This window comes from Phyllobates terribilis, unplaced genomic scaffold (genome assembly GCF_046119375.1).
Source record: "Phyllobates terribilis strain yellow unplaced genomic scaffold, ASM4611937v1 Scaffold_231__1_contigs__length_3143052, whole genome shotgun sequence".
NCBI lineage: Eukaryota > Metazoa > Chordata > Amphibia > Anura > Dendrobatidae > Phyllobates > Phyllobates terribilis.
In genome coordinates, this window is record NW_027362991.1 from 1,727,756 (window position 1) to 1,746,676 (window position 18,921).

General features: G+C 42.0%; 1 protein-coding gene across 1 annotated transcript in view; it reads right to left on the minus strand.

Moving 5' to 3' along the window:
• The window catches only part of LOC141215222 (low-density lipoprotein receptor-related protein 5-like), a 122,632-nt gene that overhangs the window by 47,644 nt on the left and 56,067 nt on the right, over window positions 1-18,921 (minus strand). Inside the window, exons 6-7 of the mRNA XM_073665545.1 lie at window positions 15,734-16,130; window positions 15,066-15,237 (exon numbers count right to left, since the gene is read on the minus strand). Of these exons, the coding sequence (XP_073521646.1) occupies window positions 15,066-15,237; window positions 15,734-16,130 (569 nt within the window). The remainder of the gene's footprint in view (window positions 1-15,065; window positions 15,238-15,733; window positions 16,131-18,921) is intronic.

Here is an 18,921-nt window from a genome sequence, read left to right on the forward strand (position 1 = left end):
GGCTTTTAGTACAATTAGCATATTAGCAAACATTGTTTCCAACTGGAGACTGCAATCAGGGTTAGACAAATACTGGTCTGACTTTTAGAAATACACAAACATGTACAAGACAATTTAAACACAATAATGTAATTTAAACATAATAGTGCATTCTCTTGACTTAACAAATCTAAACGTCTGGCTTATTAAGATTTTACTCTGTATCGTCACATAAGCACAACCCGTAAATGACCCAGTTTGAAAAAGTGCACCCCTTCAAATATTTAAAAAGTATTTAGGAAGTTTGTTAATTCCTGTAAAGCACCTGAAGGGTTAACGCAAATTGGAATAAAAAATTATATTGTTTCCATTAAGATGCTCTTTAATCCCTCAAATTTTTCATTTTTACAAAGCGTAAGAGGAGAAAAAGCACCCCACAATTTTTTGCCATTTTCTCCCGAGTAAAACGATACCACAAATAGGGTTGTACACTGTTTGGGCACACAATGGGACTCAGAATGTAAATTTTTCTTTGTTTTGGGTTCTGTTATTTTTCCAAGAATAAAAGAACCTAACAAGTAAGAACGTAACCTATATTTTTTAAAGGGAATCTATCAGCGGGTTTTTGCTTTGTAATTTGAGAGCTGCATGAGATGTAGGGGCAGAGACCCTGATTACGGTGATGTATCACTTACTGGGCGGCTTGGTGCAGTTTTGATAGAATCCCTGTTTTCTCTATTGTAGATGTAGGAGTGGTCAGCAAGCAGAGCTGTGTACAACCCCGCCCACACCACTGATTGGCAGATTCCCGTGTACATGTCAGCAAGCTGCCAATCCGTGAGATGGGCGCGGTTATACAGATTAGCCTGACTGCCTTGCACGTGAAAACTAGTCCTGCAGTGATATCTTGCTGGTAAAACAATGATTGTATTAAAACTACAGCAGCAGCCCAGTAAGTGATACATCACTGGAATCAGGGTCTCTGCCCCTACATCATGCTGCTCTCAGATTAAACAGCAAAAACCTGCTGACAGATTCCCTTTAATTTAGTACCACAGATGTCCGATTTTTATAACCGCACACTCGACTGCAGTAATTGTACAACAGTTCACGTGAAATCCCACCCATTAAGCAATAGAATCATACAATGTTACAGTTGGAAGGGACCTCCGGGGTCATCGTGCCCAACACCCTTCCAACTCCATGACGTAACAGTACGTCATAGGGTGGGAAGGGGGTTAAACTTCCCAGTTTAGGAGACACAAATGTTGGCATGTATGCCATCAGTGTTAAGTGTTCTGTGTCACTCAGTGATGAGATCAATCAGATGTAGAAACAGCAACAGCTTCATTGACTTGTAAGTGACTAAATTACAGTGTAATTATAAGATAAACAGGACATTTTGGGGGGGCAATGGGCAATGCAGGAGCCATATGCCAGGTCTGACAGAGCCCACAATCTGCAGGCATATGCGGATATGCAAGAGATCTGCGGCGGCGAGTGCCGTACTGGGAGAGGGGTGGTTTTGTCTGTGGCTCATTTACATAATTGCAGCAAAACTAGGATTGGATTCCACCCTGTCGTACACTAACGTTGCGGTCGGAGGCAGATGACGCGGCTGTTGAGAAATGTGTTGCACAATGCATCCCATATGTGGGACTGAGCACACGCTGGATGGCACAGGACAGTGATAAAATGGCTCAGAAATACTTTGAATGCATCCAATTCCTTCACTCCGGTTTCCAGCAGATGAATATAAAAAGGAAGGAATGTGACCCCCGAGCCCATCGGCTGTGAACGTTCACCAGTAAACTACACCTCCAGTATTATAGCAGTACAGGAAAGGAAAAGAAGCCTTGCTCTTTAGCATATGGACCATGGTGGGCTGGAAAGCGTCAAATTTTGCCCATTTTTCAAAGTACCATAGTTATGGCTCGGGATGACAGATATACTAATTTCTACTGAAACCAAATAGGTGGAAAATCTACTTACTTGATCTTACCCCCTGTGAAACGGTATTTATTGTTTCCTGACCCATTTAAAGCAGTCTAGCAATTTTTTCCATCCCTGCACCCGCCCCCCAAATTGTTTATCACACCCTACAATTGTTCTATATGTAGAGGACTTGCTTTCTTGCAGTTTATCCTCCTCTTCTCTTCAGCCTCCATCTTAATTCCCATATTTCAATCTGCAATTTATTACTCCATTCTTTGCCATCAATCCCACAATGCATCAGTACAAAAATCCCATGAGCAGCTAGATCCAGTATTGTTCCTGCCTGCCGTGGGGACAGTGTGATTATCCTTCTCTAGATATTCTCCTAAATGAGCTAATGGATTATAAATCAGAAGGTTGAACGGTGGTCTCCATTTTAACTGTATATAGGAACTATCTAATCATCATCAGTAACTGTGATAGGAGTTTATTACTCTATTTAATTAATTAGAACTTAAAAACTTCAGTGGTACAGTCCATGCAATTTCATCATACAGACAATATGGGTGACTGATGGTAACCTCCACCTAACTGAAGAGAAGGAATCCATTAATTTTTAGGTCAAAAGTAACAACTAAATGAGTTAAGCCTAGTTGAAATATACAGGTTGGGCCATTTATATGGATACACCTAAATAAAATGGAAATGGTTGGTGATATCAACTTCCTGTAATGCAATGACCCAGGTACTGCGTTCACCAGACATCAACACAATTTCTATCACTCCTCACGTGTTAACCTCTGTGACATGTCAATGGCTGTAAACAAAGAGAAACTTGTAAATAACTCATTAAAGAATAAAGTTACGTTAAAGCCAAGCACACCATTGTTTTTCTTATGAAATTCTCAATCAGTTTGATGTGTCACATGACCCTCTTCCCATTGAAAAAAATAAAGTTGGATCCAAAATGGCCAATTTCAAAATGGCCACCATGGTCACCAACCATCTGGAAAAGTCCCCCCCCCCCTCATATTAATTTTCCCCCTCCCATATACTAATGTGCCACGAACAGGAAGTTGATATCACCAACCATTTCCATTTTATTTAGGTGTATCCATATAAATGGCCCACCCTGTATAATGTGGAGAAAGTTACAGAAAGAAAAAAACCATTCTGAACACCTGGGGGGAGAAACCTTGTTCCTTTTTCATATGTAACTACCACATGTATTTTACAACAGAAAGTATTTGGTCTACAGGACATCAGTTAAAATGATGGACCGTTTTGTTTCTACAGCCTCTGTATCATGGTACATAAGAGACTGAAGAAGGAGTTGAAAGACAAATCTGTCTAATAGAATAGTATTTAATGCTCTTCTCTCTTTCGGAATTACCTTCTGAGCCGATTTAATCGGATTTGATCTTGCTTATGAGGCTGGGGGCGGTATATATACACTGCACAGTACCACTCCTCCGGTCTTGTATATATACACACACTGCACAGTACCACTCCTCCTGTCCTGTATATATATACTGCACAGTACCACTCCTCCTGTCCAGTATATATACACTGCACAGTACCACTCCTCCTGTCCAGTATATATACACTGCACAGTACCACTCCTCCTGTCCAGTATATATACACTGCACAGTACCACTCCTCCTGTCCAGTATATATACACTGCACAGTACCACTCCTCCTGTCCTGTACATATATACTGCACAGTACCACTCCTCCTGTCCTGTATACAGTACAGACCAAAAGTTTGGACACACCTTCTCATTTAAAGATTTTTCTGTATTTTCATGACTATGAAAATTGTACATTCACACTGAAGGCATCAAAACTATGAATTAACACATGTGGAATTATATACTTAACAAAAAAGTGTGAAACAACTGAAAATATGTCTTATATTCTAGGTTCTTCAAAGTAGCCACCTTTTGCTTTGATGACTGCTTTGCACACTCTTGGCATTCTCTTGATGAGCTTCAAGAGGTAGTCACCGTAAATGGTCTTCCAACAATCTTGAAGGAGTTCCCAGAGATGCTTAGCACTTGTTGGCCCTTTTGCCTTCACTCTGCGGTCCAGCTCACCCCAAACCATCTCGATTGGGTTCAGGTCTGGTGACTGTGGAGGCCAGGTCATCTGGCGTAGCACCCCATCACTCTCCTTCTTGGTCAAATAGCCCTTACACAGCCTGGAGGTGTGTTTGGGGTCATTGTCCTGTTGAAAAATAAATGATGGTCCAACTAAACGCAAACCGGATGGAATAGCATGCCGCTGCAAGATGCTGTGGTAGCCATGCTGGTTCAGTATGCCTTCAATTTTGAATAAATCCCCAACAGTGTCACCAGCAAAGCACCCCCACACCATCACACCTCCTCCTCTATGCTTCACGGTGGGAACCAGGCATGTAGAGTCCATCCGTTCACCTTTTCTGTGTCGCACAAAGACACGGTGGTTGGAACCAAAGATCTCAAATTTGGACTCATCAGACCAAAGCACAGATTTCCACTGGTCTAATGTCCATTCCTTGTGTTCTTTAGCCCAAACAAGTCTCTTCTGCTTGTTGCCTGTCCTTAGCAGTGGTTTCCTAGCAGCTATTTTACCATGAAGGCCTGCTGCACAAAGTCTCCTCTTAACAGTTGTTGAAGAGACGTGTCTGCTGCTAGAACTCTGTGTGGCATTGACCTGGACTCTAATCTGAGCTGCTGTTAACCTGCGATTTCTGAGGCTGGTGACTCGGATAAACTTATCCTCAGAAGCAGAGGTGACTCTTGGTCTTCCTTTCCTGGGGCGGTCCTCATGTGAGCCAGTTTCTTTAAAGCGCTTGATGGTTTTTGCAACTGCACTTGGGGACACTTTCAAAGTTTTCCCAATTTTTCGGACTGACTGGCCTTCATTTCTTAAAGTAATGATGGCCACTCGTTTTTCTTTACTTAGCTGCTTTTTTCTTGCCATAATACAAATTCTAACAGTCTATTTAGTAGGACTATCAGCTGTGTATACACCAGACTTCTGCACAACATAACTGATGGTCCCAACCCCATTTATAAGGCAAGAAATCCCACTTATTAAACCTGACAGGCCACACCTGTGAAGTGAAAACCATTTCCGGTGACTACCTCTTGAAGCTCATCAAGAGAATGCCAAGAGTGTGCAAAGCAGTCATTAAAGCAAAAGGTGGCTACTTTGAAGAACCTAGAATATAAGACATATTTTCAGTTGTTTCACACTTTTTTGTTAAGTATATAATTCCACATGTGTTAATTCATAGTTTTGATGCCTTCAGTGTGAATGTACAATTTTCATAGTCATGAAAATACAGAAAAATCTTTAAATGAGAAGGTGTGTCCAAACTTTTGGTCTGTACTGTATATACACTGCACAGTACCACTCCTCCTGTCCTGTATATACACACACTGCACAGTACCACTCCTCCTGTCCTGTATATACACACACTGCACAGTACCACTCCTCCTGTCTTGTATATATACACACTGCACAGTACCACTCCTCCTGTCTTGTATATATACACACTGCACAGTACCACTCCTCCTGTCTTGTATATATACACTGCACAGTACCACTCCTCCTGTCCTGTATACACACACTGCACAGTACCACTCCTCCTGTCCTGTATATACACACACTGCACAGTACCACTCCTCCTGTCCTGTATATATACACACTGCAGTACCACTCCTCCTGTCTTGTATATATACACACTGCACAGTACCACTCCTTCTGTCTTGTATATATACACACTGCACAGTACCACTCCTTCTGTCTTGTATATATACACACTGCACAGTACCACTCCTCCTGTCCAGTATATATAGACTGCACAGTACCACTCCTCCTGTCCAGTATATATACACTGCACAGTACCACTCCTCCTGTCCAGTATATATACACTGCACAGTACCACTCCTCCTGTCCAGTATATATACACTGCACAGTACCACTCCTCCTATCCTGTATATATACACTGCACAGTACCACTTCTCCTGTCCTGTATATACACTGCACAGTACCACTTCTCCTGTCCTGTATATACACTGCACAGTACCACTTCTCCTGTCCTGTATATACACTGCACAGTACCACTTCTCCTGTCCTGTATATACACTGCACAGTACCACTTCTCCTGTCCTGTATATACACTGCACAGTACCACTTCTCTAGTCCTGTTGTCGGAGAGGCGTCAATATTGGTGTAGTATTTTCAATATTACTACGGCCAAATAAAAATAAATATTGTAAAACCTGTTTAAATTGATTATCCCAAGTAATCCCTTCTCCTCTGGATAGGGGGTAACTATCCAATCACTGGAGATCTGACTGTTGGGACCCCCATGATCCCGAGAATCAGAGCTCTGTAGAGCACCATGTAAATGGAGCTGTGGCCGATCATACGCACTGTGGCGCCATTCACATGCGGCTCTTCAAATAACTCCTTTTAGGAGAGTGAGGGGCACGACAAAGTAAAGCAAAATTCACTGATCGGGGGTAATGAGTGTTAGGGTACGTGCACACGATCAGTAATTGCTGCGGATTGCATGCAGCGCACTTGCGTAGAAATCCGGTGCCCCTGCGGACACGGATATGTGGCGCGTCTTTCCAGACCGCAGCATGTCAATTTCTCTTGCGGAGACGCTAGTCTGTGTGTGTGTGCCAGGACTGCTTTTTTGACCCAGTCTGGCCCTGCTGGCGACTTATTCTATACTGTTAAGTACATAGATGGAGCAGATTCCAAGCTAAAGCCCTCAGAAGAATGAGATTGTCAATTTTAACAGCTTAAGGGTTTGTGAATCTAGAAGTGGTTAAAAAAGTGACATTAGTCGGGAACATGTGCACAGCAATGTCGTTTTGGAGTCCATCTGAAAAAGGCACCGTGTGAACATATCCTTAAAAGGACTTGTTCTGCAACTAGTACCAGATTTTTGCAGTAGAAACTGGGCCAAAAATTCGCAAAGATTTGGGTACAGCTAAACATGCCTTTAACAGTAACCTTTAAAAATCTGTTGCTACTATCAGTCAAGACATTTATAATTTGCTTAAGAAAAAAAAAGTAAATTCAAATATAAAAAATAGTAAAAATTTTTATCAACTCCCGTAATCTAGCTGATCAGCATGAATTTTTCGGCACAAATTCCGGTATTTAGAGGCACTGCATCCTAGAGTCATGTTAGTCTCCATCCCATTCTTGATGGGTTTTATATATAGACTGTACACCCCTCTCCTAAAAGAATTTCCACATGATTTAACAAGAAACAACTTGAAAAATTATGTGACAAAATTCGTTTTTTCTCCAACTGGCATTCATCGGAATCCGAACAATTTTCCTACAAAAAAAAAAAAATCCTAAACTCAATGAAGAATCCAAAGTGACAAGAACAAGCCAAAGTCATTATAACTCCTTCCATCACATGTCTGAAGAACCTTCATGCAGAGTCGTATCTACAGCCAAAAAGGGAATTTCTCATTTTGGCAGTATTTTCACTCCGGCCCCTCTATTAGGGTCTTTCAACTGGACTTTACATACCAGCATGCCTCCTTTCCCGATAGAAATCCACCCAGGGCTGCGAGAAAAAGAAATGCTAAACAATACCAGATGCCATCAATCAAAGTGGGTTGCGCCATATTAGCATCAAAGAGTATTGCTCAATCTTTAGTCCATGCACATATCAAACGGTGAAAGCGCTGTTAATGGCCTTCATTTTGCTCTTGTAAAAGCAAATTTTAACATAAAAAACAAAAAAAAACTACCATAAAAAGAAGCAAAGCTGCATTTATTAGCAACCTTCTATTTATGCAAGATGGGACTATCATCCAGAGCGAGAAAATCTCATTCCGACACGTTAAAGAATAATAGGGGGGCGATGACTTTATTCAAGCAACATTTTGCGATATCAAATACTAAAAAAGTGTAGATCAATATTGATGACATTATACGTTTACAAGGAGATGGAACGTATATATTTTCGCCCAGGAACAGCTCCAGTCCAGAACCACTCGGTGACAGTGCTCCCATTCTGGTGGACTCTAGTCATTGTTGTACCACAAAGATGGCCATGCCATACTACAGTACCACTGCAACAGCAATTTAATAAAGAGAAAAAAAAATTCAAGGAGTCTAACCTAGAATGCGACAAAACAGTAAAAAAATTTCTAGGTGTCGAACCTAGGTTACAAAATGCAAAAAACTAATCTAGGTGTCGAACCTAGAAGGTTACAAAAATGGGAAAAAATTCTGGGTGTCGAACCTAGAAGGTTACAAAGTGCAAAAAAAAGAATCTAGGCGTCTAACCTAGAATGCTACAAAAATGGAAAAAACTAATCTAGGTGTCTAACCCAGAAGGTCACAATATGGAAAAAAAATTCTAGGTGTCAAACCTAGGTTACAAAATGGAAAAAACTAATCTAGATGTCTAACCTAGAAGGTTACAAAAAGGTATAAAAAAAAACAAAACAAACTTTACTGATCCTTTGCAGTCCCATTTCCAATATGTCCTGTTTCCACACCAGTCTCTGTAGCTCCTGCTGCAGCGATGACATCTCGACATGGACATGCGGCCACTGCAGCCCATCAATGACCGCAGTGATGACAACTATTGCCGATCACCGGCGGCAACATTCACAAGTCTGTCGGGAAATCATCGCTGGAGCAGGAAGTACAGTGATCTGTGGGGGACAGAAGCATGGTAAGTAGAGAGGTAGAAAGTAGTAAGTGGAGTAAAGACTTTTTTTTATTCTTTTCAATATTACATTTAAAAAAGTTGGGACAGCCACTTTAAACAATAAGTGATGAGAAGAACAATAAAATTATAGTATTTATTATGGTCCTAATATATGCATCTGATGTTCTATTACATAATGTCTTGTAAAAGGATCTACTCCTTTTGACATACATAAATCAACTAGATTTTCGATATGAATAGGCGCTAAATGAGGAGACCAAACAATCGAAATTGACACAAAGTGGCACCCTGCCTAATCAGAGGCAGATTGCCTCTTTTCTATTGGCCTTCTACTGGGCATTGTATATAGACCATGATGACCTTCAACCAGTTTCCCTTCAAACAAGGCCAGAACTTTTGTAAATATGGCCAAAGGGTCATCTACTGAAGTTACACTGACAATGAGAGGAGGTCCCAGTAGAATGAAGCCTTTATTTTTAGGTCTACACAATGACGGGGTTGTGTTCCACCATTTCTCCACTAGACTTTAGAAGTCTTCGAAGGAAAAGTGGACTTTTGATAATTAGAAGAAAGTGAAAAGTAAATTTCGGGAGCTCAAAGCACAAGTTGTCTGCACGTTAGGAACGTCCTCGCGCAGCCCTAAAAAGGGTGTTCGGGAGGAGGCACATTATAAACCCTTGGCATCAGAAGCAATGGTTTGAGGCAGGTCAAGTACACAGAAAAGAGGGTGAAATACAGAGAAAACCATTTTAAAAGGAGTTGCCTTTGAGGGTCTCTCCTGAATAGGGGAAGAAAGTACTTGTCAGATTTGAGTTGAAGTGAAAGCCACTTGTGCTAGTGAAGAGTACAGATGGCAGTGAAGAGGGGGCGTTAATGAGTCCGAGCTCAAGCTCCATTATGCTTTTATTGCACAGTAAAGGCAATGTCTGTCTCTGGATTAGGAAAACCTCGATTTTCCCACAGTGAGGAGCTACTTAATCAAAATATGGAATCAGTGGCTTCGTCGTCAGTGTGTACTCCGACAATGAATGTGTGCCGGTAACTTCCAAACATTATAAAAAGCAAAATGACTTTTACAGATGAAGAACAAAAAAAAGCAGGGCTCCCGACAAACTTTTTACAGCACAATTTTCCCATTTTAACTTTCAACTGACCGTTGCCTTCCACAGAGTTAAAAGAAACTCAATGGTCTCCATTTATTAAACACTTTGCACCAGTTTTTTATGTAAATTAAGCCCTAAAAAGTTGTAAATTGATGGCTCAAAAAGGTCCAAAATTTTTGCAAAATTTTCAGTTTTCACAGCAATTTTGTCACATTCTGCACCTGCTCATAAGAGGCCCGGATTCATCAAGACCGATGTTGTTCGCGCTGTTCTTGATAAGGAGGCATGTCGGAATCAGGAGGTACCTGATTCACTAGAAGGCGCCATGCCACAAATCTTACTTCAGTAAGGGACGCCACAGCTAAACAGGGCCTAAACAATCGTGCAAATGCCAAAAGTCTCAAAACTTGGCAACTTTTCAAAGCTTTGATGTATCAGTGAAAATAATTTTTTGACTTTCAGCAAAGTGTGCCTTTCAATAAATTTAGTGAAATTTACTCTAATAATCTTATACTTTGGAATAAAAACAAAAAACACACTTGACAAAATCAGTCCTTTAGGGGAACAAAGGTGTGATAAAATTGCAAAATCTCATTACACACAGTGCCTTTAAAAATGGTTTTCTTAACTCGAAACTCCCTATCGAGATGCCCAGTTAGGGCAAAGGTTGAGAACTGAAAACAAGCAGTTGGATCTCACCATGGCGGACCCCATCCATCCATGTGTTACGGTCATTTAGAGGCCCCATGTATTGCTACATTTTCCCCTCTGCAGCCTCTGTAGGAGAAAGAGCAGCCAATGTAAACTTTTCCTGATGTCTCTTGCTGGGGGTCTTGTGCAGGGGCGACATGGAAAGAAGGTTGAGTGATGAAAACTTTATAGCAAGAGGAAATAAGCTCCAAAAAAACTTGTACTTAATTCAATCAGAGAACCGTGCTGTACTAAGTTGACTATTTTTGGTAATGGAGATAATAAAAAAAAAAAAAAAAAATGCTGGAAGTTCACAAAGTGAGTGAAATCTCCACCTTACAGTATAATTAAGGGGTTAACACCAACTCATGCATCAGTGGTTATTGATGTAGTAGTTACTTGCATATGGAAAAAATTGTTCCTGAGCCCAAAATTGCGAAACCATGCAGACCGTTCAGTACGCTCACACATTAAACCACTAAAATATAATAAAGACAGAAAGTGAACATAAAATCTCCTAGCGCGTAATAATTAAAGTGAATCTATCACCAGGTTTTTGCAGTGTAATCTAAGGGCAGCATAATGTAGGGGCAGAGACCCCGAGTCCAGCAATGTGTCACTTACTGGGCTGCTTGCTGTCATTTTGATACAATACAGTTTTCTCTGCTGCAGATCTAGCATAGCTCAGAATGCCGAGCTGTGTATAACTCCGCCCACACCACTGACAGAAAGCCGCTGTGGCGCCGACATCACAGGAAGAGTGCTGCTATGAGAAATGAATATCCATGTTATTTTAGTTGGGGTCCAGAATCCAGAATATATTAGGCAGTAGTTGACAACCCCTTTAAAGCTTAGGAGATTATTGTCCCCCATACACAGTTCAAACAAAGGATTCCAGCTCTTTTTTCTTTGCAGCACACAGAAAGAAGCAGCAGCAGCACAGGGGACATTTTACAGCAGTACTGAGCGGTGTGGATGCGAATCCTGCATGAAAATTAAACACTTGCTAGAAGCTGCAGCAAAGTTTGCCCGAGTAAGCCTGGCCTCTCACTGTGTGGAGAGCTCATATAGCTTCCATCCTCCCCTGTCCATAGAGTATAATAGGAGCAGTACCCTGTGCATGCAGAGTATCTTGCCTTGTCCAAAACCATTTTGAGCTGCTTTTCAGAGTAGATTATGAATTCAGTAGTAGGGAAAATAGTTGTTTATAAGTGGAGAAAGAAGGAAACATTTTATAACCACCAACACACACCAGCGCCACCATAAGCGCCGCCATCAACAGACCACCAGTGCTGCCAGCATCAACACCACCAAACACATACACCAGCATCAACACCACCACCAAGACAAAACACCATCAACTCACCTATTAAACTCCTGATGATCTTCCTTGCTGCTGGTCTCCTAGCGTTATTTACATTAAAATGGAAATATAGGAGTGGTGATCTGACCAGAAGAGGAAGGCAGGAAAAAGTCAGGGGACCCCAGCCGCAGTATAAACGAACGGATGTGGTCCAGTGAGGAGTACGGTGTGTGCGTGTGTTTTTTCTTTAACACTTTTTTTTTAATAAGTGGACAAAGTAATTAATGTTCACTTTTGATAACCCAAATCTAACAATAAAAATGGTAGACCTAAGAACTGTGACGCAAGCACAAGGGTTCACAAGCACCCATGCCACCATCACAGGGTATGACTAGGCTCTTCCATACCAGGATCTAGCCTCCAGAGGAGACGATGGATCATGCTGTTCTTGGCATATGGGTTAATCACCTAACACACAATAAGGCAGGGATGCCCCGCGCGTGCTTGTGGCAAGCTCTCCGCTTCCCTCTCGGCTTGATTCTTGTAATCCCCCACTAATCTACAGTGCGTCCATTAAAGAACCTCAAAGCACAGACGTGATATTGCTCCTCATCTGACAAGACTTGTTCTCACACAGAATTTCACTGACCATGAATCTCTGCCAATTAACATACAGATCTATAAATCTTCACTCACAAAAGCTGGAAAAAAAACATATGTTGAAGAAAGCGGACTCATTTTCCCCAAGTGCCTGCCAAGCAGACAAGCAAAGACATTTAGAGGCCCCGGAACAATGTTACCGCAGGGTGCCAAATTTACAGGAAAAAAGTCCTATAGGCTGCTGTCACGCAAACGTTTGACGAGTGTTGCCAAATGGCTCCATAGGCCGAGCGCAGAGACTGAGCCCTTTGTGCTCCAGCTTAAATGCTGCAGATGCAGCTGCGAGACGTGAAATTCTACACATAGCAGCACATACTCCTCACCGGCCTGCTGCACAGCTCAACTTATACAAAACTTTTCTTAGACATGTGTGGAGGAGAAAATGTCGCTATTACCGGACTTGGTCCTTAGCGCCACAGCCTCAAAAATCCCTTATATCCATATATAACAAAGTCATATATGAAGGCAGCGAATGATAGGGGGATCGAAGACCAGCTCTGTGATGCATAAGACGGTCTCTGGATTTACAGCAGACCATATATATTAGATGCATGTTGGCTGAACCCGGCGATTACGGCAGACAATAAATGGGGGGGCCTCCGAAGTCTCCCCCAATTGCAGATATTGGGAGATATAAGGATCAGCAGTTGGATGTTCTATAGCCAATCCTTCTATCCCTGGGGAGATAGCTCCTGCCAGACCCATTTGGCAGTGACTTTTCTCTCCATTTCCTACTGAGAACACAGGCATGCTCGGTCTAACTGAAAATGCACCAGTATGGAAAGGTTGTGAGCGATAGCCGAAGACTGAAAGAGTGTGACCAATAGTTATTTAATGTGTGTGTTGTAATATAAATAAATGTACAGTACAGACCAAAAGTTTGGACACACCTTCTCATTTAAAGATTTTTCTGTATTTTTATGACTATGAAAATTGTACATTCACACTGAAGGCATCAAAACTATGAACTAACACATGTGGAATTATATACTTAACAAAAAAGTGTAAAACAACTGAAAATATGTCTTATATTCTAGGTTCTTTAAAGTAGCCACCTTTTGCTTTGATGACTGCTTTGCACACTCTTGGCATTCTCTTGATGAGCTTCAAGAGGTAGTCACTGGAAATGGTCTTCACTTCACAGGTGTGCCCTGTCAGGTTTAATAAGTGGATTTCTTGCCTTATAAATGGGGTTGGGACCATCAGTTGTGTTGTGCGGAAGTCTGGTGGATACACAGCTGATAATACAAATTCTAACAGTCTATTCAGTAGGACTATGGCAAGAAAAAAGCAGCTAAGTAAAGAAAAACGAGTGGCCATCATTACTTTAAGAAATGAAGGTCAGTCAGTGCGAAAAATTGGGCAAACTTTGAATGTGTCCCCCAAGTGCAGTTGCAAAAACCATCAAGCGCTACAAAGAAACTGGCTCACATGAGGACCGCCCCAGGAAAGGAAGACCAAGAGTCACCTCTGCTTCTGAGGATAAGTTTATCCGAGTCACCAGCCTCAGAAATCGCAGGTTAACAGCAGCTCAGATTAGATACCAGGTCAATGCCACACAGTTTTCTAGCAGCAGACACATCTCTACAACAACTGTTAAGAGGAGACTTTGTGCAGCAGGCCTTCATGGTAAAATAGCTGCTAGAAAACCACTGCTAAGGACAGGCATGAAGCAGAAGAGACTTGTTTGGGCTAAAGAACACAAGGAATGGACATTAGACCAGTGGAAATCTGTGCTTTGGTCTGATGAGTCCAAATTTGAGATCTTTGGTTCCAACCACTGTGTCTTTGTGCGACGCAGAAATGGTGAACGGATGGACTCTACATGCCTGGTTCCCACCGTGAAGCATGGAGGAGGAGGTGTGATGGTGTGGGGGTGCTTTGCTGGTGACGCTGTTGGGGATTTATTCAAAATTGAAGGCATACTGAACCAGCATGGTTACCACAGCATCTTGCAGAGGCATGCTACTCCATCCGGTTTGCGTTTAGTTGGACCATCATTTATTTTTCAACAGGACAATGACGCCAAACACACCTCCAGGCTGTGTAAGGGCTATTTGACCAAGAAGGAGAGTGATGGGGTGCTACGCCAGATGACCTGGCCTCCACAGTCACCAGACCTGAACCCAATCGAGATGGTTTGGGGTGAGCTGGACCGCAGAGTGAAGGCAAAAGGGCCAACAAGTGCTAAGCATCTCTGGGAACTCCTTCAAGATTGTTGGAAGACCATTTCCGGTGACTACCTCTTGAAGCTCATCAAGAGAATACCAAGAGTGTGCAAAGCAGTCATCAAAGCAAAAGGTGGCTACTTTGAAGAACCTAGAATATAAGACATATTTTCAGTTGTTTCACACTTTTTTGTTAAGTATATAATTCCACATGTGTTAATTCATAGTTTTGATGCCTTCAGTGTGAATGTACAATTTTCATAGTCATGAAAATACAGAAAAATCTTTAAATGAGAAGGTGTGTCCAAACTTTTGGTCTGTACGTAATATCTATCTATGTGTGAGATATATAATCTATCACACATAGATAGATATTACACACACATACAAAATGCATCATCAGCGCGGACACACCAGTTTATCTCATTCTTACATCAATTTAAACATTTGTAAAAAGGTATTCACCAATGAAAACTAATGTAATCCACCTGCATCTGATAAAAATACCAATCATTACCTACCTCTATTTTGTCCGTCTTGGCATCACCCCAATAAAGTTTTCCGTCTTGAAGATCCAGAGCCAATCCATTAGGCCAACCCAAAGACGAATTAACCAGAACAACCCTCTCTGTCCCATCTAAGTAAGCAGACTCTATCTTTGGTTTTCCACCCCAATCCGTCCAGTACATATAACTAGAATAAAAATACAAAACATATTACTATGATTATTATAAAAATATATTAGACCGGTCTTCTGGAAAGAAAAAGTAAAAATGTCTAGGGGCTGATCCACCAGTTTGCTCCAGAAGTTGGTTTTAACGCAGTTTGAAAGGTTGCGTAACTCAGTTGCGCAAAAATTTGGAGTTTGGTTTTTTTATGCCATTGCCAACTTTTTGAAACATGGAAGGGGATGTGGTAAATAGCGGCCCAACAAATGCACCATGGCTGATGCCACGTGTGTCCACGAATGGAATGCATTCCTTACACTGGCACATGGCAGCTGAAAGATGCCCAAATTCAAGAAGCCTGTTGATGTATTTGGGGCATGTTATTCCAGGACATCTTAGATCAAAGACTAGCATACAAAACACCGGTCTTGATTAAGCAGAAAATGACCTTTACAAATAAGTAACAATATATAGCAAAAACATGTTAGGCTTATCTCCAAAAAAAAAAAACAAGAACTCACCCAGTTAGTGGATTTAGTACAATGGCTCTTGGTTCATCCAGATCTTCAGATATTAAGATTTTCCTTGAAGTTCCATTAAGACGGGTCACCTCAATACGGTCAGTCCCTGTGTCCGTCCAGTAAAGATTTCGGGACACCCAGTCAACAGCTATTCCATCTGGATGCTTTATCTCGGTGGTCACCAATGTCTGTGCTCCAGAACCATCCAGATAGACGCGACGGATTGCTCGAACCTCGTCATCAGTCCAATAGATGTATCCTTCTACTGGGTCATAGTCAATGGCAATGGCGTGCCTTATATCATCGATTTGGAGCACGATATCTGTGAAATCTGGCATGTCTAGGGAGATCCTCCGCAGATCGGTCCTTCGTGCAAGCAGCAGGACATCATCAGCTCCTACAAGAACCACGGATAGGCTTTCAATAAAATGACCAATGGTTTAGGGACAACATTACTAAATGGGACGGGAACGGCAGGAGACATTAGAACAAGAATATGACAACTATTACTGATATGCTTAATAGAATGAGGTATATAGTTACGAAAAGGAAAAAAAACAAGCCGGTTAGCCCATGTTAAATACACATTGTAAAAGATGGTGGCCACATCAAGAACCACAAATTTCAACACCGAGTAACTTGTAGATGTCAAAGTCTTCTAACAATTGAGTTCTCTATGGGTACATAGATCTAAGCCACCACCAGACTCCTCTTTCAGCCACTTATCTACCTGAAGAACATCAAAATCAGACGAGAAACTACCTGTTCCTATATTAAAACTGATGTTGGAGGAATGTTGGGAGGTGCCCATACACATTAGATATGTCTACTCCTACCAAAAATAACTACTTTATCTGTCCAAATTTTAAATATGTATGGGGGGCCTTTAGCAACTGTGTGCTGCAGATGATCCCACCTTGACAATAAGCTGATTACACAGTCCCCTCCATCTGAGGGCCGCTAGCAATTGTTTGTCATCTATGGGAGAAATCTGGGCAGCAAGTGTCTAGTTACCCAGCAGGACAATTAAAACTTATCACACCGATCATTGAAATCAATGTAAAGCCTTCTCTAAAAGCTTTTACATTTATGACTATTGCTAAAATAAGCAAATACTTGACATGCTCCAATTTCCAATACATCTACCGTTTCCGTTCAATAGTTAAAGAGAGAACAACAGAGTCATCATGGCTTAGAAAAAAGTGTACATATTTTATTGAAGCATTCATTTAAAAATATATAACTCAAACAAAACACAAAAACCAAGGTAGACAATGAAATATCCGATCCAGCCAGAAGGAAGGAGTACTACTTGTCACAGCAGATGTAGAAAGCCTGTACACCTGTATTGAGCACACTATTGGTCTGGAGGCGGTCCGCCTTTTCCTCGGGGCGTCCGACCTTGGCGGCCCTCTGTGTGGATTGATTGTCGAGCTCCTGCAATTCGTCCTGACCCATAATTATTTTCTGTTTAAGGATGCAGTATATCTGCAGAAACGGGGCACAGCTATGGGGGCGGCCTGCGCGCCCTCGTACCCCAACCTCTTCCTAGGCGCTTGGGAGAGGCATATTTCTGGCGATGAGGGCGCGGGGGCCGCTAACCAGATTTTATGCTGGCTCCGTTATATTGACGACGTTTTGTTTTTCTGGCGAGGGACGGTACGGGAGCTCGAAGAATTTATGGTCTAATTAAATCGGAATACATGGGGCATTAGGCTGACATACAAATTTAACACTACAAAAATTGATTTCTTGGATGTCGCGCTGGAGGTTGATGATGGGAGGTGCCTCCAGACCGACATCTTTAGAAAATAAACGTCAGTCAATGCCCTAATACACGCAGATACAGCACACCATCCCGCAACTATAAGGGCCGTCCCGGTCGGACAGTTCCTGAGGGCGAGACGGATCTGCTCCTCTGACCTTAAATTTGAATGTCAGGCCGCGGATCTGAAGGATAGATTCAGGCAACGTGGATACAACAGAGCAAGGTGGACTCCACGTAACAATCTATTATATTCTAACATCACTAAAGGTGTGGAACCAGGACAAGTAAAGATTAGGTTTATCTCAAATTATAACCATGAGTGGGAGAATATGAGGAAAATCATGACCAAACATTGGGACATCTTGGCAACTGATGCTTCCCTGGGACCAGTTCTTGGGGATCGCCCACTCATGACCCCGAGACGGGCCAAAAATTTAAAAGATCTGCTAGTCTCTAGTCACTATACTCCAATGCGGCCGAATCCTTTTGGCTCTCATGGACCTACTCTTGGGACATTTCCCTGCGGCCGGTGTCTTGCCTGTGCCAATGTCACGCGCAGCAACACGTTCACGTCCTCAGATGGCAAAAAAGAATTTAAAATAAAACACTATTTCGTGTGGCACTAACAACGTCATTTATTATGCTGTGTGCGATTGCCCTCTAATTTACATTGGCTTAACATCCAGGGAGCTGAGAATACGTGTGCGTGAGCATGTGCGCGACATTGGCGCGGCCAGGACGGCGGCCGACATAGATGAACTCAAGAGTATTCCCAGGCACTTTAGGGCTGTCCACAACTGCGATCCTAGCTGTCTTAAGGTGCGGGGGATAGATGTGATACATTTGGGCGCGCGGGGTGGCAATGTCAGAAAAATTCTGGCGCAAGTAGAGGCCAAGTGGATAGTGACGCTTGGGACAATGTCACCCCGTGCTTTCTCCTTCTCCTCCTTTTTATGATATGACAATATGAGTAGTTTGATCCTATACTACATGGTGAACCCCCTCATCCACCCTCATGGTGCCCGAGGGACACATTTGTTTAACCTGGGGTTTACTGTTATTTTTTATTTTTAATTGGCACTTTGATTTTATGATTTTAATTTGGTTATTTTTCTAGTTCCTTCATAGACAAAGTAACAACTTTTTCACTTTGCACCGTTTTGGACCATTCCTTATCCATTCTTAATAACCGCGTGATGACGGATATTCCACATGAAGAATGAGAAAGCGAGGGGCTAAGAAAAAGGACTCTCTGATGGTCGATTCACAATTGATATTATGTTTTAAATGTATTTCCTGCTTCCCTTCCTTTGTTTAATCTGTGTTATATACCTGATGTTCTTTATGATGTTCCCCTCTCCTTTTTCACTTATGTGTTGCCCCGGAGCTAGTGCTGCTGTCCCGCGACGTGGTGCGCATG